We start from the raw sequence: 18,482 nt of genomic DNA on the forward strand, positions 1-18,482 counted from the left end.
TTGGGAAGAGAACTGAACACAGGCTAATTGCATGATTAGGAAGGCATGAGAAGACAGCTCTCTGCACTGCTGACCCACAGGAACCACTTTGCTGCTGTGTTCTGAGATCCACACCGGGATCCTATTGCTCATCCCAAGCGGCACTGGCACCTGCAAGCCCACAGTCCTGCTCCGGGATACAGCAAGTGCCCCTCATCCCAGGATTTCTCCTTGCCACCCACAGCTTCCCTGGGAACTTGTGCCACCAGGATCCAACCAGTGAAACAGCTGCCTGTGGCTGAGCTGAGCGGAGGAGGGCATTTTTAGACACACAACTTTTATTTAAGATCTGTTTCGGTCAAAGCCTGGCAGGCACAGGGAGCAGAGCCTGTGCCACCACACACCATGTCAGAGCCAATGACAGCCCCACCACAGAACAGGAGGAACAAATTTGTCATCTCTCCAGTCAGAAAGCCAGCCAGAAAGATGTGCAAACCCAACAACCGCAAAAAAAAAAATCTGCTGCTGGTTGCTTTTCATCACTGCGCTGCTGCTCTCAGGATACTGAGCAGGTGGCTACCAAAATAAGGTCAAAAAAGAAAAAAGAAAGTGTCATTTGTCACTTTCTTCACCTCCCACCCTGAAACACCGACACTGCCTCAGCCCACAGCTGCAGCACACCAAGGACCTTCCACGTACCACGGTTTTCCAAAATCATCCTGGCATCTTCCCTCCCCCTCCTAAGATCTGGGGCAATTCCTGGCATAAGTTTTTTGAATATTTGGAAAACTCACCGCCCAGAGTAGCAAAGAAGCCTTCGATGTAGCACCCTGTTACTCCAAAGACAAAGTACCCGTTCATCGAAGTGTACATGGTGGTCGTGAAGCCTCCAAAGACCATGAAGAGGTCAGCGACCGCCAGGTTCAGGAGGATGTAGTTTAGAGGCGTCCGGAGCTTCTTGTGCTGGATGGTGACATACAGCGTGAGGAAGTTGACGGGGAAGCCCAGCAGGATCAGCATGAACATGTAGGCAGCCAGCGCCGAGAACTTCCAGGGCTCAGCCAGGTAGTACTGGGGGTATTCGAAGGGGCTCCGCACCACCCCGGTCTTGTTGGACATGGGCACGTAGAAGTCTTGGCCTTCTGTCCCGTTCATGGTTGCGGTTCGTGAGGTGCCTTTGGCTCGTACTCAGGGGTGTTTTCGGAGCGCAGGGGAATCGCCTCTGAAGTGGGGCTCCCGCCACCTCTCAGCCGTCGCTGTCACCCCGAGGAGAAGTGGCCACACTCACCTCCGCGGGGCCGCCCTTATAAAGTGCCCCCTGGGGTAAGCTCCGGGCACCGGTGTCAGCGCGATTAGGGCTTAGAGAATTATTAATCATAATCATCCAGGGGTAATTGGCTTTCCTGGGAAAGTATTAAGGTGACACCTGTTTCTGGCGCGCGCTGTCATTGTTGGAGACCACGGCTCATGGTCATATATAAAGAGGTAACTCTGCACCTGGGGGAGCACAAACTGGAGGGCAGCTCCGCTCCCACGGCCTCGCTCCCCAAGGAGCAAGGGTTTGGGGTGGGCCCTGCATCCACGGCAGCAACTGCACCCCACAATCCAGAGCTGGGAGAGGCACCCGCTCCCCCCAAGACCCCCATTACCCCCCCCGTGCGACATGCCTCCGTTTCCCCACAGAGGGGCATGGGGGTCGGGCTGCATTACCACCGGGGTGCCAGGCGGAGGGTGCCAGCCCACGGGGACCCTGCCCCTGGTTGTGCTTTCTCGAGGCTCCCAGACAGGAGCACAGGGGCTCCTCCCTGTCCTCCACTACAGGGGGGAAGTTGGTGGTTCCAAACCCCACGGTGGTGGGTTTGGGGGCAGCAGAGGCTGCTGGGCTGGGCTGGGCTGGGCAGAAGTGGTGTGTGGTCCATCAGTGACAGAGGGGGGTCCCAGAACCAGTCTTACAAGGGGACAGTGGGTCCATGACACCAGGTAGTCCCCACCAGAGAGCCATGGCCACCACAAGGGCCATTCCTGCAGAAGGGTGCTCTGGGCAGCACAGACATCACCAGCCCTTCATCCACATGCTCTCAGCCACCTCTTTCTGCCACAGGACTTGGCTGAGGAGGTGGAACCCCCCCAGTGGAATGCTGACCCCGCTGGCAGGTTTCCAGTTGTACCACCCCCTCTGTGCCTGGCTTTGTATGTGGTTTGGGCCACACTAATTGCATCGGTAGCACCTAATAAATAACCTGGTCTGTCTGTCCTGGTGCTGAGTCAGTTGCTGCACGAGGGCACTGAAGGGAGGTTCTGAGCTGAAGCCAACACTTGACTCCACATGCTGCCTGACAGACACCCTCAGTCTCCCTGAAACCTTGCAGAACCATCAAATTCCACGGGGGAAGCCATTGTTGGAGCCTCCCATGTTCTCCGTGTCTCTCTGCCTCCCCACTCCATGCACTCAGTTGTGCTTGGGATGTTCCCGGTGCCAGCCAGCAGCACAGCTCCACACCACCTTTCCTTAATCTGTCAGAGGTGGTGGGACAACATATAACAGGGTGAGTGCAACAAAGCCACCCGTAGAGGATCTCTCTTCTGGAGAAAGTGGTTCCTTACGGTTCACACCATTATGATCAATCTTTTAAGCTTCAAAGCTATTTTTCCCCATCTCTTCTGTTTTTCTCCAGCCACTGTTTATCACCTTTCCCATTAGCAAGCAGCGGGGTTCCAGCTGGTTCCCCAGGGAGGCTCAGCAAGGCCTGCCTGCTCTGCCTCCCTCAGTGGGGACAGGCTGGAGGGGACATGGGCACCTCCCCTCGCTGGTCTGGAGCAGAGCCTGGGGGAACGGGGAGCTCCTCATCAGCACAGCAGGATGTGCCGGAGCCGCTGGAGCTCATGGCTGCGAGGTGGGCAGCAGCTCACCTCCTCTTGGCCTTAATGAACCTCTGTCAGTCCTGGCCTGGTTTTTGCCAGTGTTCCCTGTGGGTTAGTTTAGCCCACGGAAAAATTTTAAAGGAAGAAAGCACAAAGCTCTGTTCCCTCTAAAGAAGAGACCAAGCTGGGAAACCTTTGCTGGAAGTGGGGAAGGTCTAAAGGACCTCAAGTGCTGGCATCACTGGCAAAGGATGAGGCTGCAGCCAAAGGCAGCCCACGATCACTGTGGCCAGTCCCAAAGGTCTTCCTTCAGGTTAACATGAAAACACCACGTCCTCACACACACCCCACTCCTCCTAAGTCCCTCTCCATTAACTTTTCACACGTGTTGCCAAGGCCAGAGCGGTGCCACCATCCAAGTGCAAATGCAGCTGTTGAGCCCCGTTCCTGGGCACACAAGCAGGATTAAGGGTTTATCTCCCCAAGACACAAATTTGCCACCTTAAGCTCTGATGCAATAAGCCACTGCTGAGGTCGGCAGCTGCTGCCAGGGCTTAGGGGCAGGCGTGCGTCACCGCCGGAGCAGCGCCGCGGGACCGGTGGGCAGCAACGAGGTGGAAGAACGATGCAAAGCAAAGCAAACAGTGGGTGAAGGGCTCGCAGGGGCTGCAGCCCGCGGTGCGGTGGTGGGGCTTCTCCCACCCCCAGGGAACCCTCACCATGAGGTTACCTGGGAGTCCTGGCAGCACAAGGCAGCTGGAACCAGACCAGCTTCCCAATGTTCAAAATGTGGCCCCTGTGGTTTCGCCTGGAAAAGCCCAATACGTTTTTCAGATCAAACTGTGTTCACAGAGCTGTTTTTAAAAAAAAAGAAAAAAAAGCTTCCTTGCTTGATCCGTTTTGCCTCTGCGTCACAGCAAACCCTATCTATTTATTTTTATAACTTTTCATTCCCACTGGCTCTGCAAAGGCAGCTCAGTTCCGGGAGAAGGAGCCCAGTCCCATCCTGGCTCAGCTCTCAAACAGCATTGTTTATCCATGTCAATAGCAAAGTCTTCATTGCAAACAGTGACAGATGAGTCAAAACGCAGCCGAGCAGTAATTAGAACAGAATGTTTTTAAAGCGGTAAGTTAGCAAACTTGGTCAGGAACCATAGGGGGACTCCGAAAGCTCCTAGTGCCATTGTGGGGTGTCACTGTTGAGGGGAACTCAAGCAGAAACGGGGACATCACCCGTTCCACGTGCAAAGCGCTGGGTATGTGGCTTCACCAGCTCCCAGCAGCTCATGGCCAGGAAGCAGAGAACCATTCCCCACTCAAAACAGAGGGAGGCTGCGACAGACGGGGTGTCACAACAACAACAACAGAGCTCATGGTAACACGGGCACAACTTCCACTGCATTGAAGTCAAGAGAACCTATCGCTTCCCAGCTCCAGCCCCGCTGGGTTCCTACACAAACTCCCAGTGACCATCCTTGGGAGACCGAGCCCAGGAGCCGTCTGGGGGCAGCAGGGACAGGGTGAGCTGCCCCCGCAGCAGCCGGGTGCCGTGCTTTGGATCTGGGTCTGAACCAGTGCTGGTAACGCACTGGTGGGGTGGCCGCAGCCAGCAGCGCCTACACAGCACTGAGGTGGCCTTTGTCCCTGCTCCACTCCACCCAGGGATAGGCCAGCACGGGGTGAGAAGCGGTGAGGGGACAGCATGTGGACAGCTGAGGATAACTCTACTCGTGCTTGCCCCTGGCTCTGGTCTGAGCCTCTGCTGGAAATGCTCCTGAGAAGCGTCGTTAGCACATCCCTGTGCTGGTCACTGCTGGACACCGTGATCTGCAGGGCTCAGACAGGCATGTGCCCACCACAAAGGGACACTACGTGGGGTCAGACACCACAGGAACTGACAGGACACCAGGAGCAGTGGGACCTACCCTGGGACTGCAGCACCCCAGCTGGTCACGTCCCTGGGGATCATCTCCCCAGCGAGGAACTCTCCTCTCTCGGGCACAGAGGGGGTGCTGGGGACACCACAGACTGACGGAGCCCTGGGCTGCTGTGGGATTCCTGCTCAGCACCTACAAATAAGTGTGCAAAGGGATCCAGTTTAACCCATAGGGCCAGTGGTGTTTCTTCATGAGCAGCAAACTGAGGTACCTCTGCCTGGCCAGCGTGAAACACTCCCAGCACAGCCCAGAGGCCAACACTTCAACAAGGGACAACTCCACACAGATGAAAAGCTTTGCAACTGCCCCACAGCGTGGCTGTGAGGTGGCCCCTGATGCCAAGATCAGTGTAACTCTTGAGATGACATTTTAAGGGCTCTAAACTCTAACGCTGCTCTTGCATAAATGGAAAGAAAAAAAATACAGAAGCTCAGAAGCAGCAGCATTATAGCAAATTCCAAGACAAAGAATAGTGAAAAACAGTCCCGTTTATTTGAAGATTCGTCAATAATGGGTACATATTAAGGAGCAAATCAAGTCCTAACACAAGCTGGAATAAAAACAACTATGACTTCAAGGCTGAACTTGACCCTAGAAACATTCCTGTAAAAATCTGTGGCACTTCAGCGGTTTGCCTGGGAAACGTAGAGGACATTCACAAACAAGACATTTTCATTTTAAAAAAAATAGTTATATTTCTTCAACTCAGTTCCACTCTCATGTACAAAATGGAACAAGATGCCTGAACTAAGTTGTTATGAAAACTCTACGAATCTAAGAGGGGAGTCTGTCAGTTGAGGTCTGAGATTGTTTTTCTTCATTGGTTTGACTCATCTATTTGCCGTCGACAGAACGGACAACAATTATGCTGGAGCACGAGAAGCTCATAGTCTTCTGTGTGAAACATCTGGTAATTAGAAACAGATTTAGGGACAAGTTAGCCTGTGACTAGCTCACAGAAAATGCAAACTGAGCTCAATGGCTTCTCCATGGCACAGACATCTGAAGCTGCCACCACAAGAGAATCGACCCCCTTTCAACTGCTTGAGAGCACCATAACTCAGAACAGAGCAGCGTTTTGCAGGCCACTGCCAATGCTGTTGAAGAGGCACAAACCAATTAGTTACTTCTGCAGAAGGAAGGACAAAAATTAGACAGCTTCTGTGTAAGCAAACGTGACTGAATTCCATTATTTCCAAAAGCCATTCCTGAGAGGGGAAGGAGAGGGACTGAACCACAAGCTCGCTTGGTTAGGGACCGATTTCCCCTGCTAAACCAGGCTGAAAGTCAGAAGACGGAGCAAAAAGAAATAAATACAAATCAGCACTTGTTGCTCAGCCAAGGTTTGCTTGAGAGGCTCTGACTTCTCTCCGTGCAACGTCTCAAATGCAGCTACCTCAAGGTTTTCAGAAGGCAGCTGCTCCTCCATGCATCACATAGCTCAGCTTCTGGCTTTTGAGGCCTTCTCTGCCTCTACATCATTCAAGAATTTCTTGAATACATTTTCAAGTATAAGGTTTCAATAATTAGAATTATTCCAACCGTAGGGTTCCAGTAGGGTTTTGTGTTGTTGTTTTTAAGCCTCTCCATGCAAACATTACCTGAAAGCAGGAGGGGCACATGGTGATGGAGGCGTCCGGCAGCAGGGAGCGGTAGTACTGCCACCGCAGGGGCTTCGGCCACCGCTTGATGAGGACGTCCCTGCGGCTCATGGACTGGAGAACACTGCGGTTCACAATCACCGGGACAAACTCTGAGCCTCCTTGCTGCAGAAGAGTGGGTTCAGAAAGAATTACTGTTACCAGCTGCAGAGCCCTCTGAGGGTTAAGATGTTGCAAGAAGCACAGTAAAACCCAGTAGAAAAAGCTAATGGAGAATTGGGCTGGGTCTAGTCCCACCACACGCCCTGGCAGTTTTAGCAGCACCTCCAGCAGCAGCAGCCACACCTCCAACGTGGCTTCAGTGAGTCTCCATTACTCATTTAACACTACTCCTCGTGAGTAACACCCATGCCCACAGCCTTTATTAAACCCCCACAGTTCCAACTGGTTTATAGATACACTGCCCAGACACATAAGTACCTGGGGGACAGCCCTGTTCCATCATGGTATGATGATAAAACAAAATTCCAGGAACATTTACTTTAAGATCTTTGTTGTTTTGTGGGGTTTGGTTTTTTGTTTGTTTTGGTTTGTTTTTTTCTGTTGCTGTTTTTGTTCTGTTTTTTTTTAAGAGAGGAGTTAACTGGTAAATCCCTTTCCCTCTGAAGAGCCACCCCTCTCTCCCAGTCCCCTGCTTTGTATCTCTCTGGTGGCAGTCCTTGTAACACACACATGAACAGCAGCAGTGACTGGAGTGAAAATTTTCTATTCACTTCTGTTGGTAGCAAGAAAGGAACAACTGGGAGATATGGGTAAGGTTCTTACCTCAAAGCTCAGTTTTGCTGTAAAGGGATCATCATCTTCAATAATATCTGTACTGTCATCAAGCCTCAAGCTCTGTGCATCTAGATACATTTGTTAAGGAAGAAAAAGAGTTTCTATGAAGTTAGCTGTCCTCACAGAGAAAGCATGAAAGCATTACCAGCAGGACTGGTGTCCTTGGTGCTCCAGAGCATTCTCAAACTGCTACACAGTGCCTGGATTATTATAGAAAGAACTAGAGAAGGGTTTGCTATGAGTCACAGGGACCAGGGTAATGTATCACCACAGCTGCTGCAGAATGGCAGAACTGACCACAACCAAGGACAGCACCAGCTCTGCCTTCCTTCCCTCTTCTGACATGACAAAAAGCAAGTGAAGCAACCTATTTAAATTATGTTTTTTAGCATCTAATATTATATGGCCCCCACAGCAGCTGGGAGGTCTGATGCCGAAGCATTACAGAGCAGATTCCAGCAGGAATGGTATGAAGCAAGTCCCTGCTGGTTCCCCTTAGCTGAGAGAAGGCAGCTTCTAAAGCAAGCTGTTAAGGGAAGACAGTAACATGCTTCAGATTCTCCCCATTCTTTACAAAAAGCAGTTAAAATAGATTAAGTAAAGCATGGCATTCCATTGTTAAAAAGAAATATTTTACATTATTAAAAACAAATTTTCCTGGTGAAAAAGCTTTATGAGAATATTAGGCTTAGTTAAAACATTACTTTAGTTGTTACACTGACTCGAAAGGGAAACATGATACAATTGTACTCCCATCAGTCATATGACAGAATTTTAAACCTAAGTGGGGGGGAAATGTCAAGATTGTTGCTTTTTTCCCTAAGAAAGGGACCAGAAACTAGTTTTAATCAAAAGGATACTGTCGCTCATCATCTCTTTCCATTTATTCTCTCTTTTATTCAATCTTGGAGCTTCAAGATCAATGAGAGCTACAGCTTCTTCATCTGTGATGCCATCTTCCAGATAGAACTCAACGAGATGCAGCACTTCTAAAGGGGTGGGGGAACAAGGAGCATTTGATGGGCAAGAACTCAGAAAACGCCTCCTGGAAGATACCAAGCCCCTTAAGAAACGAACACCCTCTGGCTTCTGTGACAGTGCTGTTCTGCCCACCTGTTCCCATGAAGCAAGTTATACACAATTAAAACAAACCCCAACCCCCTCAGCTTCTCAAAGGATTGCACCTGTGTTAATGAAACACTTTATACATTCAGTGTCTCATAATAAGCAATGCTTCCCTGCTGCCACAATGAAATCCAACAATCTCTGCGACAAGAGGCAGCCACTTACTCAGATCTAACATTAAAAGGATGGATTTGTTTGCCCAAATAACACTGCAGAAAGAACAAATTAAGTACTAACCTATTCTGTTCAGTGAACATTTATCTACCTGAAAAGCACAAGCAAACACAACATTGAAACACACCGTAGGAGGAAGCGGAGAAGACGAAGGGCTGCCGGCAGTTAATGCAGACGTTCCCCAAGTTATTGAGCAGAGGGTTGTTGGTAGAGCACCTATAGCACAGGGGCACAAGCTCCTGAAAGACACACAGGGAGCACGGTAATCGTAAACACAACAGCACAGCCTGAACCCTTTGTTTCCCATTAAATACAGGCTCCTTCGTTTTACACCACTGATACTACATCAGCGCTAATCTGGAGAAATGCTGCTGTGAAATCAGATCCTTTAACATCTGAAAATGCTTTCCCTTTTTAATAAAACAGCAAGTTTTCACATTAAAAATAGCTGTCTCCACCATTCTAACAATTAAATTTCCACCTTGCCTTTGTGGTAACAGCAGCAGAATTCTGTACCAAATACACAGTGACAAAAGAACTCGAAGAGAAGGTTACTGAAACAAAGTTTTTTGCTCTAAGGTTTGGTCAAATTCAAGTTCTCCAATTAATTCATCTTTCTTCAAGAGCACAGTTATTTTAGGCAGTTCTTAAGATTGTGTTTCTATTATTTCAGGTGGCCAGGTGCATGTTCACTTGCACAATACAATTTATTTTTAGCGAGTACTCCATGAGACACAGCTTTATAGAGCACTGCAGAAAGTCAGACTTCAGTTAAAGAAGAAAAGGTGTTAAAATAAGACTGAAGGAAGGGAGGTCATTGAAGGGATCGGGGAAGGAGGGCCAGGAGTGGGACAAATGAAAGTGACCTCCAGCTGGAGAGGGAGACAGACTGTGGAGTAATTGCGTGTGGATGGGAGAGAAAAAGGCTTGGAAGAATTAATAGGCGCAAGACAGGAGAGGGAGGATGGAAGCTGCCCATGAAGAAAGGACCGATTTTAATTTGTTCTCAGGAGCAAAAGAAAGCCTGACCTGAAGAATAACAATAAGAGGACTGTGTTTCCAGCAGAAATATAATTATATCACAGAGCTATGAATAATATATTTCATATTTTTTTCGTGCATGCAGCAACTCAGGTTCTTGGATTAGGCTGCACACTAATGATTAACATGAAACACATTACAGCTTACTTACTTCACTGTCATGGAATGGCTTGGAACGGACTGTCAGGCTGCCCAGCTCAATGGATTTCTGGAACCTGGCTGGGATCTGCAGCCCCTGCAACTTCTCATAGGCATGACGAGCCAGCTTATATGCACCTAGAGCTTTACTCTGCTTTGCCAGGGCAAATAACGTATTGCTATAATTTAGTTAAGGAATAAAAATACATATGGCATTTAGGAAAAAAAACACAATACTTTTTCTAATCAGAGAAGCTGCACGATGAAGCGTATCCAACACTGGGACTTTAAGCAGCTTTAACAGGAGAAATTTATTTACATAACTTCATTTGAAAACAAGTGTGAAAGGACTATCAGAATGTTTGGGGGCAAATATTAGCAAGGTAAGGAATTAACCCTATATAAACATTGCTTTGGTTAAATATCCTGACTACACTTAAAAAATTTCGGCATTTTTAGGGTGAATGGATTTTTCCCCAGGCAAAAAATAGAAAAAAAAAAAAATCTTACAACACCAGCAACCCACTGACACCAACTAAATACACACAATCTTATTGGAAATAAAGCACACACTGTGTCACTGATCAAGGGTTGTCTTTCCCCTTCAGCAGTGTGTAACAGCAACTGCTGCTTAGAAAGCCACTGATCACAAGGCATGTTATGAAAGATTTTATAAGACATTATACATTTATAAGTGAGGAAGTTATGAAAAGGAAAGCTAACATCCCATTCAAAGACAAAAATTAAGCGAAAAGAAGAAAATCCGGCCTCCCTGTGGTGTCCAGTGACCTCTTACAGACGCATTTCCACAGGGTTCCTGGAGAACTCTCGAAGATGCAATAGGCACTAACGAAGCTGTCCATCGTTAGCCTGACTGACCCCACCCAGCTACCCCAGCCTCTGGTGCAGCACCAGCTCCTGGTCCCCTCGCCCCATCTCAGCACCATCTCCTTTCCACGGCGCTGCCAGGAGTCAGAGCCAACGTCCTGCTGCAGCGACTGCGACCCGAGAACTCGCTTCTCTGACAGAGGTGACACCAGACTGGGTGGGTGCTTTGGAGAATTACATGTTAGTTGGCTTGTACAGCTCTCCAAAACTATCTTTAAAAAAAAAAACAGTGCACAGTTAAACACACAATGGTTTGAAGATGCTGATTATTTCCTTAGGGAGAAAAGTAATTTTCCATTAACTATAACCAAGAGCTGAAACTGAAGACACCCTACAGGAGATCTCTGCACTCTGGATGAACATCAATTATTCCTTTCATGTATCTCACAAGATCATGTCTCGACTTTGTACTGTATTGGAAGGATACACTTTTGAGATCCCCAGAGGAGTCTCCTTTGTTAAGCTGTGAAGCAGAAACCTGGAAATATTGAAGAGGGTTTCAGGCAAGTGGAAACTGAAAGGCTCCTCCTGCAGTATTAAAAATACAGACACATATTGCCAAGCTGGAAAAACAACAGCTCCTATCACCGAGCATCCCAGCGCCAGGCATCTCAAGCACTGTGTTTCCTTCATGCAGTTGCAAAAAGAAGAGGTGCTGACAGAATATAGCAAGCGGATTTTGCATGTCTTTATCACCAAAGCTGATACCTGCGACATGCAGTAGGAGAGAAAAAGATCCACGTAGCTAAAGCAGCCTCCTCAACAGGCTGTTTAAAAACGAGGGCAGACTGGCCAGCAGCAGTGTAGTCTCCACCCCTGCAAGGCCTGAAGCAGTCTGACCAGCAAAGACCTCCCCAGGACAGAGCTGCCTTCTGGGCAGGGAGCGGGGATCTCAAACGTTTTACAAAGGTATTTCCAGCAGCAGTGGTGGCAGCAGCACTGCAACTGCTGGGAGCTCCTCACGGCTGGTTGTGCTGCAGCAGTTCACACACATCACCACTGACACACGCCCCACACTGCTGAACCCCTAAAGCCAGGGTGCTGCCTTCTGCCCGGTCTGTCTCCCCACAACTGAAGGAACAGCCAGCTGTATCCTGTGCAGGACCAGGGGCTGCGGTCACCGACACCAAACCGACAGGGCTGGGGGAGGGAACGCAGCCATCGCCGTGTCTTCAGCCCACACTGAGGCAAGCATGGAGCTGCTAAAACCACTGAGGATTTTAGGAACTAAGACAACAGAAGTTTTTGTAGAGTACAGCAGAAGGCAAAGAAATAAATAAAGTTATGATACAGCATCATTAATCTACACTCAATATTTAATTGCCTGAAAAGTTATTAATTATTCCTGGCTATTTATGGACTCCTTAGAGAAACATGCTCAGGAAGCACAAATACACAACTTGTAAAGTGAGTCTCTTACAGTGTATCTTTGAATAGAGTGATAGACATGGTAGATTTCTGCCAAACGCTGGAAGTGATGAAACTTCTGTAACATTTCAGTCTTCTGCTGGTCATTCTCTGTGGGAGGCAAAGGCATTAGCGTAAGTCTCTGAGACGAGTCTGAGACTCAGCTGGAAGAAAACAGCATATTATGATTTTAGCACCAGCACTTCCAAGAGAGGTATGTTCCAGTTCAAGTGTGCCCCATCTACCTGTGCAAACCACACATTATACAGACTTGCCGTTTTCCTGAGCAAATTTCTGGTCTAAAACAAGCATGGTAAAACACAGAACAGTTGATGCAATGGTTTTAATGTAGCTAGAGGCTGTAGCTTAGTTAGAGGTAGAACATAGTAGGTGTGCATCACTGGGAACCTCATCCATAGCTTTGGAGTTTACAAATAAAAGGAGTTTTGAAACATTTGTTTCATAAATATTAAATATATTACAAAGTCAACTGGAAAAGCCTGCATCTCTATAAAATACCTGAGGGGTAACAGATCAGCACTATCATGCATCAGCTGAACTGAAAAAAAAAAAAAGGTACTTAGAGTACCATGCAAAAGGCAGTATTGCCAATCTTTTGGTAATTTTTATTCATTATTACTAAACTACACCCAGTAACTACAGGCTCCACCTCTGTCCCAGGGAAATGCTCTCAGAAGACAAGATGATAGCTAACGAAAAATTTAAAAAGTTAGAAAAACTCTGTAAATACCTCCCCAACTTATGTTCAAATACTAGACGTATCTTACACTCCAAGATCATCTTTTATTTACAAGTCCGTTAACCCTCCAGTCACTTCTCCAGTTCAAGTGCATTGGGGGAAGGTACATGAGGATACAGGGTCCCAAGAGACAGGATTTTGGTTCCAGTCAGATTTCAAAGGAAGGCTTACGCATGCTGATGTTGCTGTTTTGCTTACTTGTTATAAATAAGCACATGGGAAAACCAGGGGGACTACAAAAATAGCACAAACCAGAGTTACACACAACATTAAAAAAAAAAAAAGACAAAACAAAAGCAAAGGAAAGCAAAGACACACAAGAGTGAAGTAGCTGCAGCAATGCTATCACAATTTAGTCATTGTTTGTCTACAGGCACAAGGAGGTAACAAATACAAACTTCCTTTCAGTTACTTACCTTGGGCTATATCTAAACACTGCATGGAAAGCATCCAATAATAATAGGCTGCATCGTTAAATCGGCTTTCAACAACGGCATTGTGCGTTAGCTGCTCCAGCACCCTCACAGCCTCACGCTGCCTGCCAGCCTTGTGAAATGCTGCACAGAAGGCCAAAACAAAGAGGATTTTACAGTGCGATTATATCAATTAACTGAAATTAATGTTTTTAAATTAAGAGCACTCTATTCAGCCAATATCAAATAGTCTATCCAGGGCAGGATAAAAAGGATTATACACTGGCATTTTTCTCCTTGAAAGCAGCGACACTAATGGAACATGAGAAGCATCTTTAGGCATTTTGTGGCTTCCACACTCTTAGCAGCTCTTGAGCTCACAGAGCTTGTACAACGGTGGTTGGTTTGTTTTTTTAAACATAGAAGAGAGCAAAAACGCTATAATGATCACATCTCTATACAAACAGTGGTATTTTCTGAACACTGCAAGTCACAGCTTTATTAAAAACTACAATAAACGAATGTTTGAGGTTAGTACTGTGGTTTGTAGTGCTGAGTGTTTTGAAGGAGTACAGCATTTACAGTTGGCCCTTCCAGCAAACAGTCACACCCTTCCATCCCAGCTCAGGAACAGCAGATGCAACAGTTTCGTGGAGCTACACCCGAGGGAAGGAACTACCCTACAAACGTGCTGGCTCACACGGAGCTTGCTCCAACATCTCCCTGGCCCTGGAACAGCTCGTGAATTCAGTTTTGAAGGCTGTCCACATGATGTAAGGCTGACAGTTCTCTTTAAAGGTAATTTTATAAGCCTAAAAAAATACATGAAAATTCTCTTCAAGAAACAGGACAATTTTACTCGTACAAACCCAGCAATACCTAAATATAAGGAAAGACTATGCCTTCCACTCAGGTTGATATGGTGGTCACCATATTTTTAATTCTATTGTGACAAAAATATTAATGAAGACAGTTCAGATTACATGCTGTTGCCACTGCCACATTCGGATACACAATGCAATGGAAAATCTGGACCTGTATTTAGATGCCACCATTTTTGATAGATCGATTGCATTTTCTTTTCAAATAAGGAGACTTCCAGCTACTTTAAGACCAGTACGAAAACACAAATTCTATTTGGTTTTGAATCCTACTGATAAGAAACTCTCCAGGGCAGAGAATGCATATTCTGTATCAGAAAAGTATGGAGTAAATGTCAAGTGACCAGTGATCAGTCAGGGACATTTTTACCTTTCTGGGCTTCTTCAAATCTATCATTCTCTGCCAGCCACTGAGCATAAGGGACATAGACATCATCTTTGAATTCAGGATGCTTTTCACTCAAAGCAAATGCCTGAGGTAAATTTAAAAGAAAACAACAAAACCACAACACTTATTTTTAGAATACTGCATGGTCTAAACAGTTAAAGGGTTTAGAATATTCCATGGGATCAATCCTTTAGCTTTAAGTAAATTCACAATAAAAATACATAACCAGAATACAAAGTGCAATCCATATTTTCTCCAGTGTGAAACTAATGTATTTTAAAATAAAAAGCAATCAACAGCAACAGAAAAGAAGCTAAGCATAGTAACAGTCTGGTTATTGAAATAAAGAAACCTGAAAGTGATTATCTATAAAATTTAGCAGGTTTTACAGCAAGCAACAAACAATATTTTTATTTTTACTGAATATATTTTCTAAAGAAATTGAATTAACACTGTAATTGCAGTTTAGATTCACCTTCTGAACTCGCAAACTAGTCAATAAAGGACCAAGTCTGCAATTTTCTGTAACTGGGGGAGGATGTTTGTCAATTCCAGCAGCACTTCCAAAACATTTCCTTCAGAAACTACACCTATCAAAAACTTAATGTGAAGCAACAAGAACAAAATTAATGGCGACTCCAGCTGTGAAGTGGGTGGTACCCACAGACCCATGTTTTTATGGGAAAAAAAAGTGCAGTCAGAACTCTACCTAATCAGAAGCATAAATGCAGTTATGGAGCAGAGTCCACACTACCACTGCACGCCTTCATCAGATCTAAGTTATGTGTAAGGTATTCTCACTCAGGTGTGCCCAAATTAGAAGTAATACAGTTCAAAACAGTAATTATATCATGGGAAGCTCTATGTGTTATTTTTATTGGGCTAGAAGCATCCCACAGGTTACCATAAGAGGTGGGCAACTACAGCTCAACAGGCAAAAAAAGACACCCAGAAGCGAGACCAAGAAATATTCAGCCAGGAAACTAAACAGACAAAAAAAAAAAAAAAAAATCAAAAAAACCATTTTTATTGGGCTAGAAGCATCCCACAGGTTACCATAAGAGGTGGGCAACTACAGCTCAACAGGCAAAAAAAGACACCCAGAAGCGAGACCAAGAAATATTCAGCCAGGAAACTAAACAGACAAAAAAAAAAAAAAGACAATCAAAGAAGCCCAACAAACAGAAGCCTCCGTCCCTGCCTCTCCCTTCCCTGGCGTGGCGGCAGAGTCAGACGTGTCTCCCTGTTTGCAGGGAGGGACAGCAGGCACCAGTGGGGTTAAAACACACAGATCAGGGGCACTTACTTCTTCCCAGCGATGAGTCTCCACGTGGAGACGGACCAGCGCTTTCAGGTCACCAACCTTCATGTAGGTTTCTGCCGCGTAGCCAGGGTTATCGAGTTTCTTAAAATAGAAGGCACATTTCGACAAAGGCTCACGCTCAGCTTTATCCAGTTTTCGAGCAATTTCAATTAACCTAGACCCAGTAAAAAAAAATAAAAGCCAGATGTTTCAGGTTCTGCCTTGTTGTTTTGCCTTTTGTTTAATTATTGTAATAACTCCACCTGTAATCAGTTATTATTTAATAAATATCATAATAGTAGTACCATGCAACACCGTTTAAGCAGTTTGCAGTAAACATTCCAAATTCTTTTTTTTTTCCCTTTTACAAACTCGAAACCTGTTCCTTCAACCTTCCCTCCTACTGCAATTCCTATCTCGGGCTCCTCGCGCAGCCACGAAGGCACAGGGAGGGAGTAGGTGCTACACACCCAGCATGGGACACGCTTCCTCAGCCCCAAGCTGAGCACAAGGCTCCCGAATAAACATTCCCCCATTGCCCCACAGCCTAGCTGAGGGGAGGGGACGCCGAGTGACCTGTCCCAGATCTTAAGGCAGCAGCAAACACCCAAAGTGTCACCTACTGCAAATCAAGGATTTGACCAGTGACATTCCCCCATTGCCACCCAGCCTAGCTGAGGGGAGGGGACGCCGAGTGACCTGTCCCAGATCTTAAGGCAGCAGCAAACACCCAAAGTGTCACCTACTGCAAATCAAGGATTTGACCAGTGCAGGAACAGTCCCCAAAATTCCAAGGATTCTATGCTCCAGTTGTCCTCTCCACCCACTAGCTGATTATCCTTAACAGCTTAAAACAAGAGAACTAAGCTATCCCATATAGCTGTGGCGATTACTCTGGAAAGCTTAAGACAAGCATATTTTAGAAGCCAGTATTGCAGTACATATGAAACCATTCTAACTCTTCGCTGTTGTAATGCATTTGTTTTCATAACATATTTATGTCCCTGCCCTCTAAATATATGCAACTTTTAAAACATTTTTAATTGTAGATGTGCTTCAAATACTCAATTTGATATAAACAAAGACAAATGTCAAACAAGTTCTTTCTTATTTTAAAAGTACGCAGAATTCATATCATAAAAACTCAAATGAGTTTCTACATGATCTCTGAGAAGGAACTGAAACCCACATATCGACCCAGCCGTGGTCCCCGCTGATTTCTATGGCCTTCATGTGCTCGCCCGCAGACAGGTACATCTCCACTGCAGCTTTTGGTTCATTGATATTCTTGGCCCAATCTGCTTGTTTTTTTATTAGCAGCTTTGTGTCTTTGGGGTCTCCAGATGCCAGAAAATCCTGAAACAGCGCAATAAAAAAGTATGTGTTACCTTCTGGTGACAACCATTGTTACAGTCGAAATTCTACAATACATACAGGCTTTTTCAATGAGTATCATTATGCCTCCTAAGAATACAGAGTGGCACGAACTGATCCAGCCTTCAGCAACTGATCATCAAGGACCAATGTCTGGTAGGAAACAATGGCAAGTCTCCCATTTCGATAGTTTTCATTTAAAAAAAAAAAAAAAAAAAGAAGTGGGAGATTGTGGTAGAGCCAGGAGAAGTAGGATACAGCTGCCTCAGAGGTAATAAGTATGTCCCCTCTTGATTTCTTGGAAAGCTTGCTCTCTGCTGAGCCTGTTCAAGTGGATACTAATTATGATTTCGGTGTGCTTTTCAGGAACATGCCTTTCCAAAACAAAACAGCACTAATCTCAAAAACTGTAATAGATCAATGCCAAGTTTCACATTTTCCGAGCCAAGAAGGTTTCATTCGTAAAGATGACCCAGCCCCACCCCACGCTTAGTTAACAGCAGTGTACCCACTTCATCCTATGTTAGCATTGGGGTCATCAGTTAAAGGCTGAAATTTTGTTTTCTGCAAAGACACTTGATAATTGTATTACAATATATCAAAGAAGTTCTTTTATAAGAAGGGGATGACAGCTGCTCAGAAGCAGGAGTGACTCTGAACTACCGGTTGGACTCGTGCAAGACAGACAAGCACCAAGCCTGGACGCTGCGGTGATGACCATTTTGGAAATATTTCCAATAGTTTGTTCAGCTTTGTCTGCCAATACCAAAGCCCTGGCACCATATGGTCCACATCTGTTGGCATCATGTGCCAGGAGAAAAAAAAAAAAGAAAAGAAAAAAAAAAAGAGAAGTACTTCAACACCAGAAGATTAAGGGCAATTTTGTCTGATAACAGAACAGGCTGCTGGCCATTAAAACAGCTTCTATCAACTGAAAAACTAGAACAGAGGAGAAATGGGAAGGAGAGAAAAAGTGGAAAATTACCACATCCTCTGTGTTTCTGGTAAGTTCTGATTCAGGTTTAAAAAAACAAGCAAACAGAACAACAAACAGGCAAAAGCCCCACAGAAAGCACCCACACAAGAGATCTGTTGCACTACCACAATTCAGCAGTTTCCCTGGCACAGGCAGTGGGTACAGACCTACACCCCGTCCCTGTGTCAGCTCCTCAGCCAGCTCCCCCAGGATTCTGCTGGGGTGTTACCTACTGCAGCACGGCCCCCATCCCCGGGAGTAACCATAAAGATGCCACGATGATCTCTGAATACAAAAACTCGAAGTGAAAGAATCAATTTGAACAACATCTTTGACACAACTTGTTTTCCAGCTTAGGTTACCAAAATAAGTCCAAAATCAAAAGCTTGGCTTCTTGC

General features: G+C 46.0%; 2 protein-coding genes across 4 annotated transcripts in view; both read right to left on the minus strand.

The window, feature by feature from the left end:
• RHO (rhodopsin) overlaps nt 1-1,294 on the minus strand; it is a 4,867-nt gene extending 3,573 nt beyond the window's left edge. The window contains exon 1 of the mRNA XM_014946656.1: nt 774-1,294. Coding sequence (XP_014802142.1) covers nt 774-1,134 — 361 coding nt within the window. The 5' untranslated portion in view covers nt 1,135-1,294. The remainder of the gene's footprint in view (nt 1-773) is intronic.
• Nucleotides 1,295-5,248: 3,954 nt separating this feature from the next.
• The window catches only part of IFT122 (intraflagellar transport 122), a 31,812-nt gene continuing 18,578 nt past the window's right edge, over nt 5,249-18,482 (minus strand). For all 3 annotated transcript variants that reach the window (XM_014946769.1, XM_014946771.1, XM_014946770.1), the window contains 12 exons: nt 16,924-17,090; nt 15,738-15,909; nt 14,414-14,516; nt 13,166-13,306; nt 12,003-12,100; nt 11,010-11,110; nt 9,708-9,873; nt 8,643-8,754; nt 8,077-8,205; nt 7,205-7,284; nt 6,380-6,544; nt 5,249-5,685 (listed from right to left, as the gene is read on the minus strand). In XM_014946769.1, the coding sequence (XP_014802255.1) occupies nt 5,596-5,685; nt 6,380-6,544; nt 7,205-7,284; nt 8,077-8,205; nt 8,643-8,754; nt 9,708-9,873; nt 11,010-11,110; nt 12,003-12,100; nt 13,166-13,306; nt 14,414-14,516; nt 15,738-15,909; nt 16,924-17,090 (1,524 nt within the window). In that variant the 3' untranslated portion in view covers nt 5,249-5,595. The remainder of the gene's footprint in view (nt 5,686-6,379; nt 6,545-7,204; nt 7,285-8,076; nt 8,206-8,642; nt 8,755-9,707; nt 9,874-11,009; nt 11,111-12,002; nt 12,101-13,165; nt 13,307-14,413; nt 14,517-15,737; nt 15,910-16,923; nt 17,091-18,482) is intronic.

Source organism: Calidris pugnax, unplaced genomic scaffold, assembly GCF_001431845.1.
Source record: "Calidris pugnax isolate Ruff unplaced genomic scaffold, ASM143184v1 scaffold81, whole genome shotgun sequence".
Lineage (NCBI taxonomy): Eukaryota > Metazoa > Chordata > Aves > Charadriiformes > Scolopacidae > Calidris > Calidris pugnax.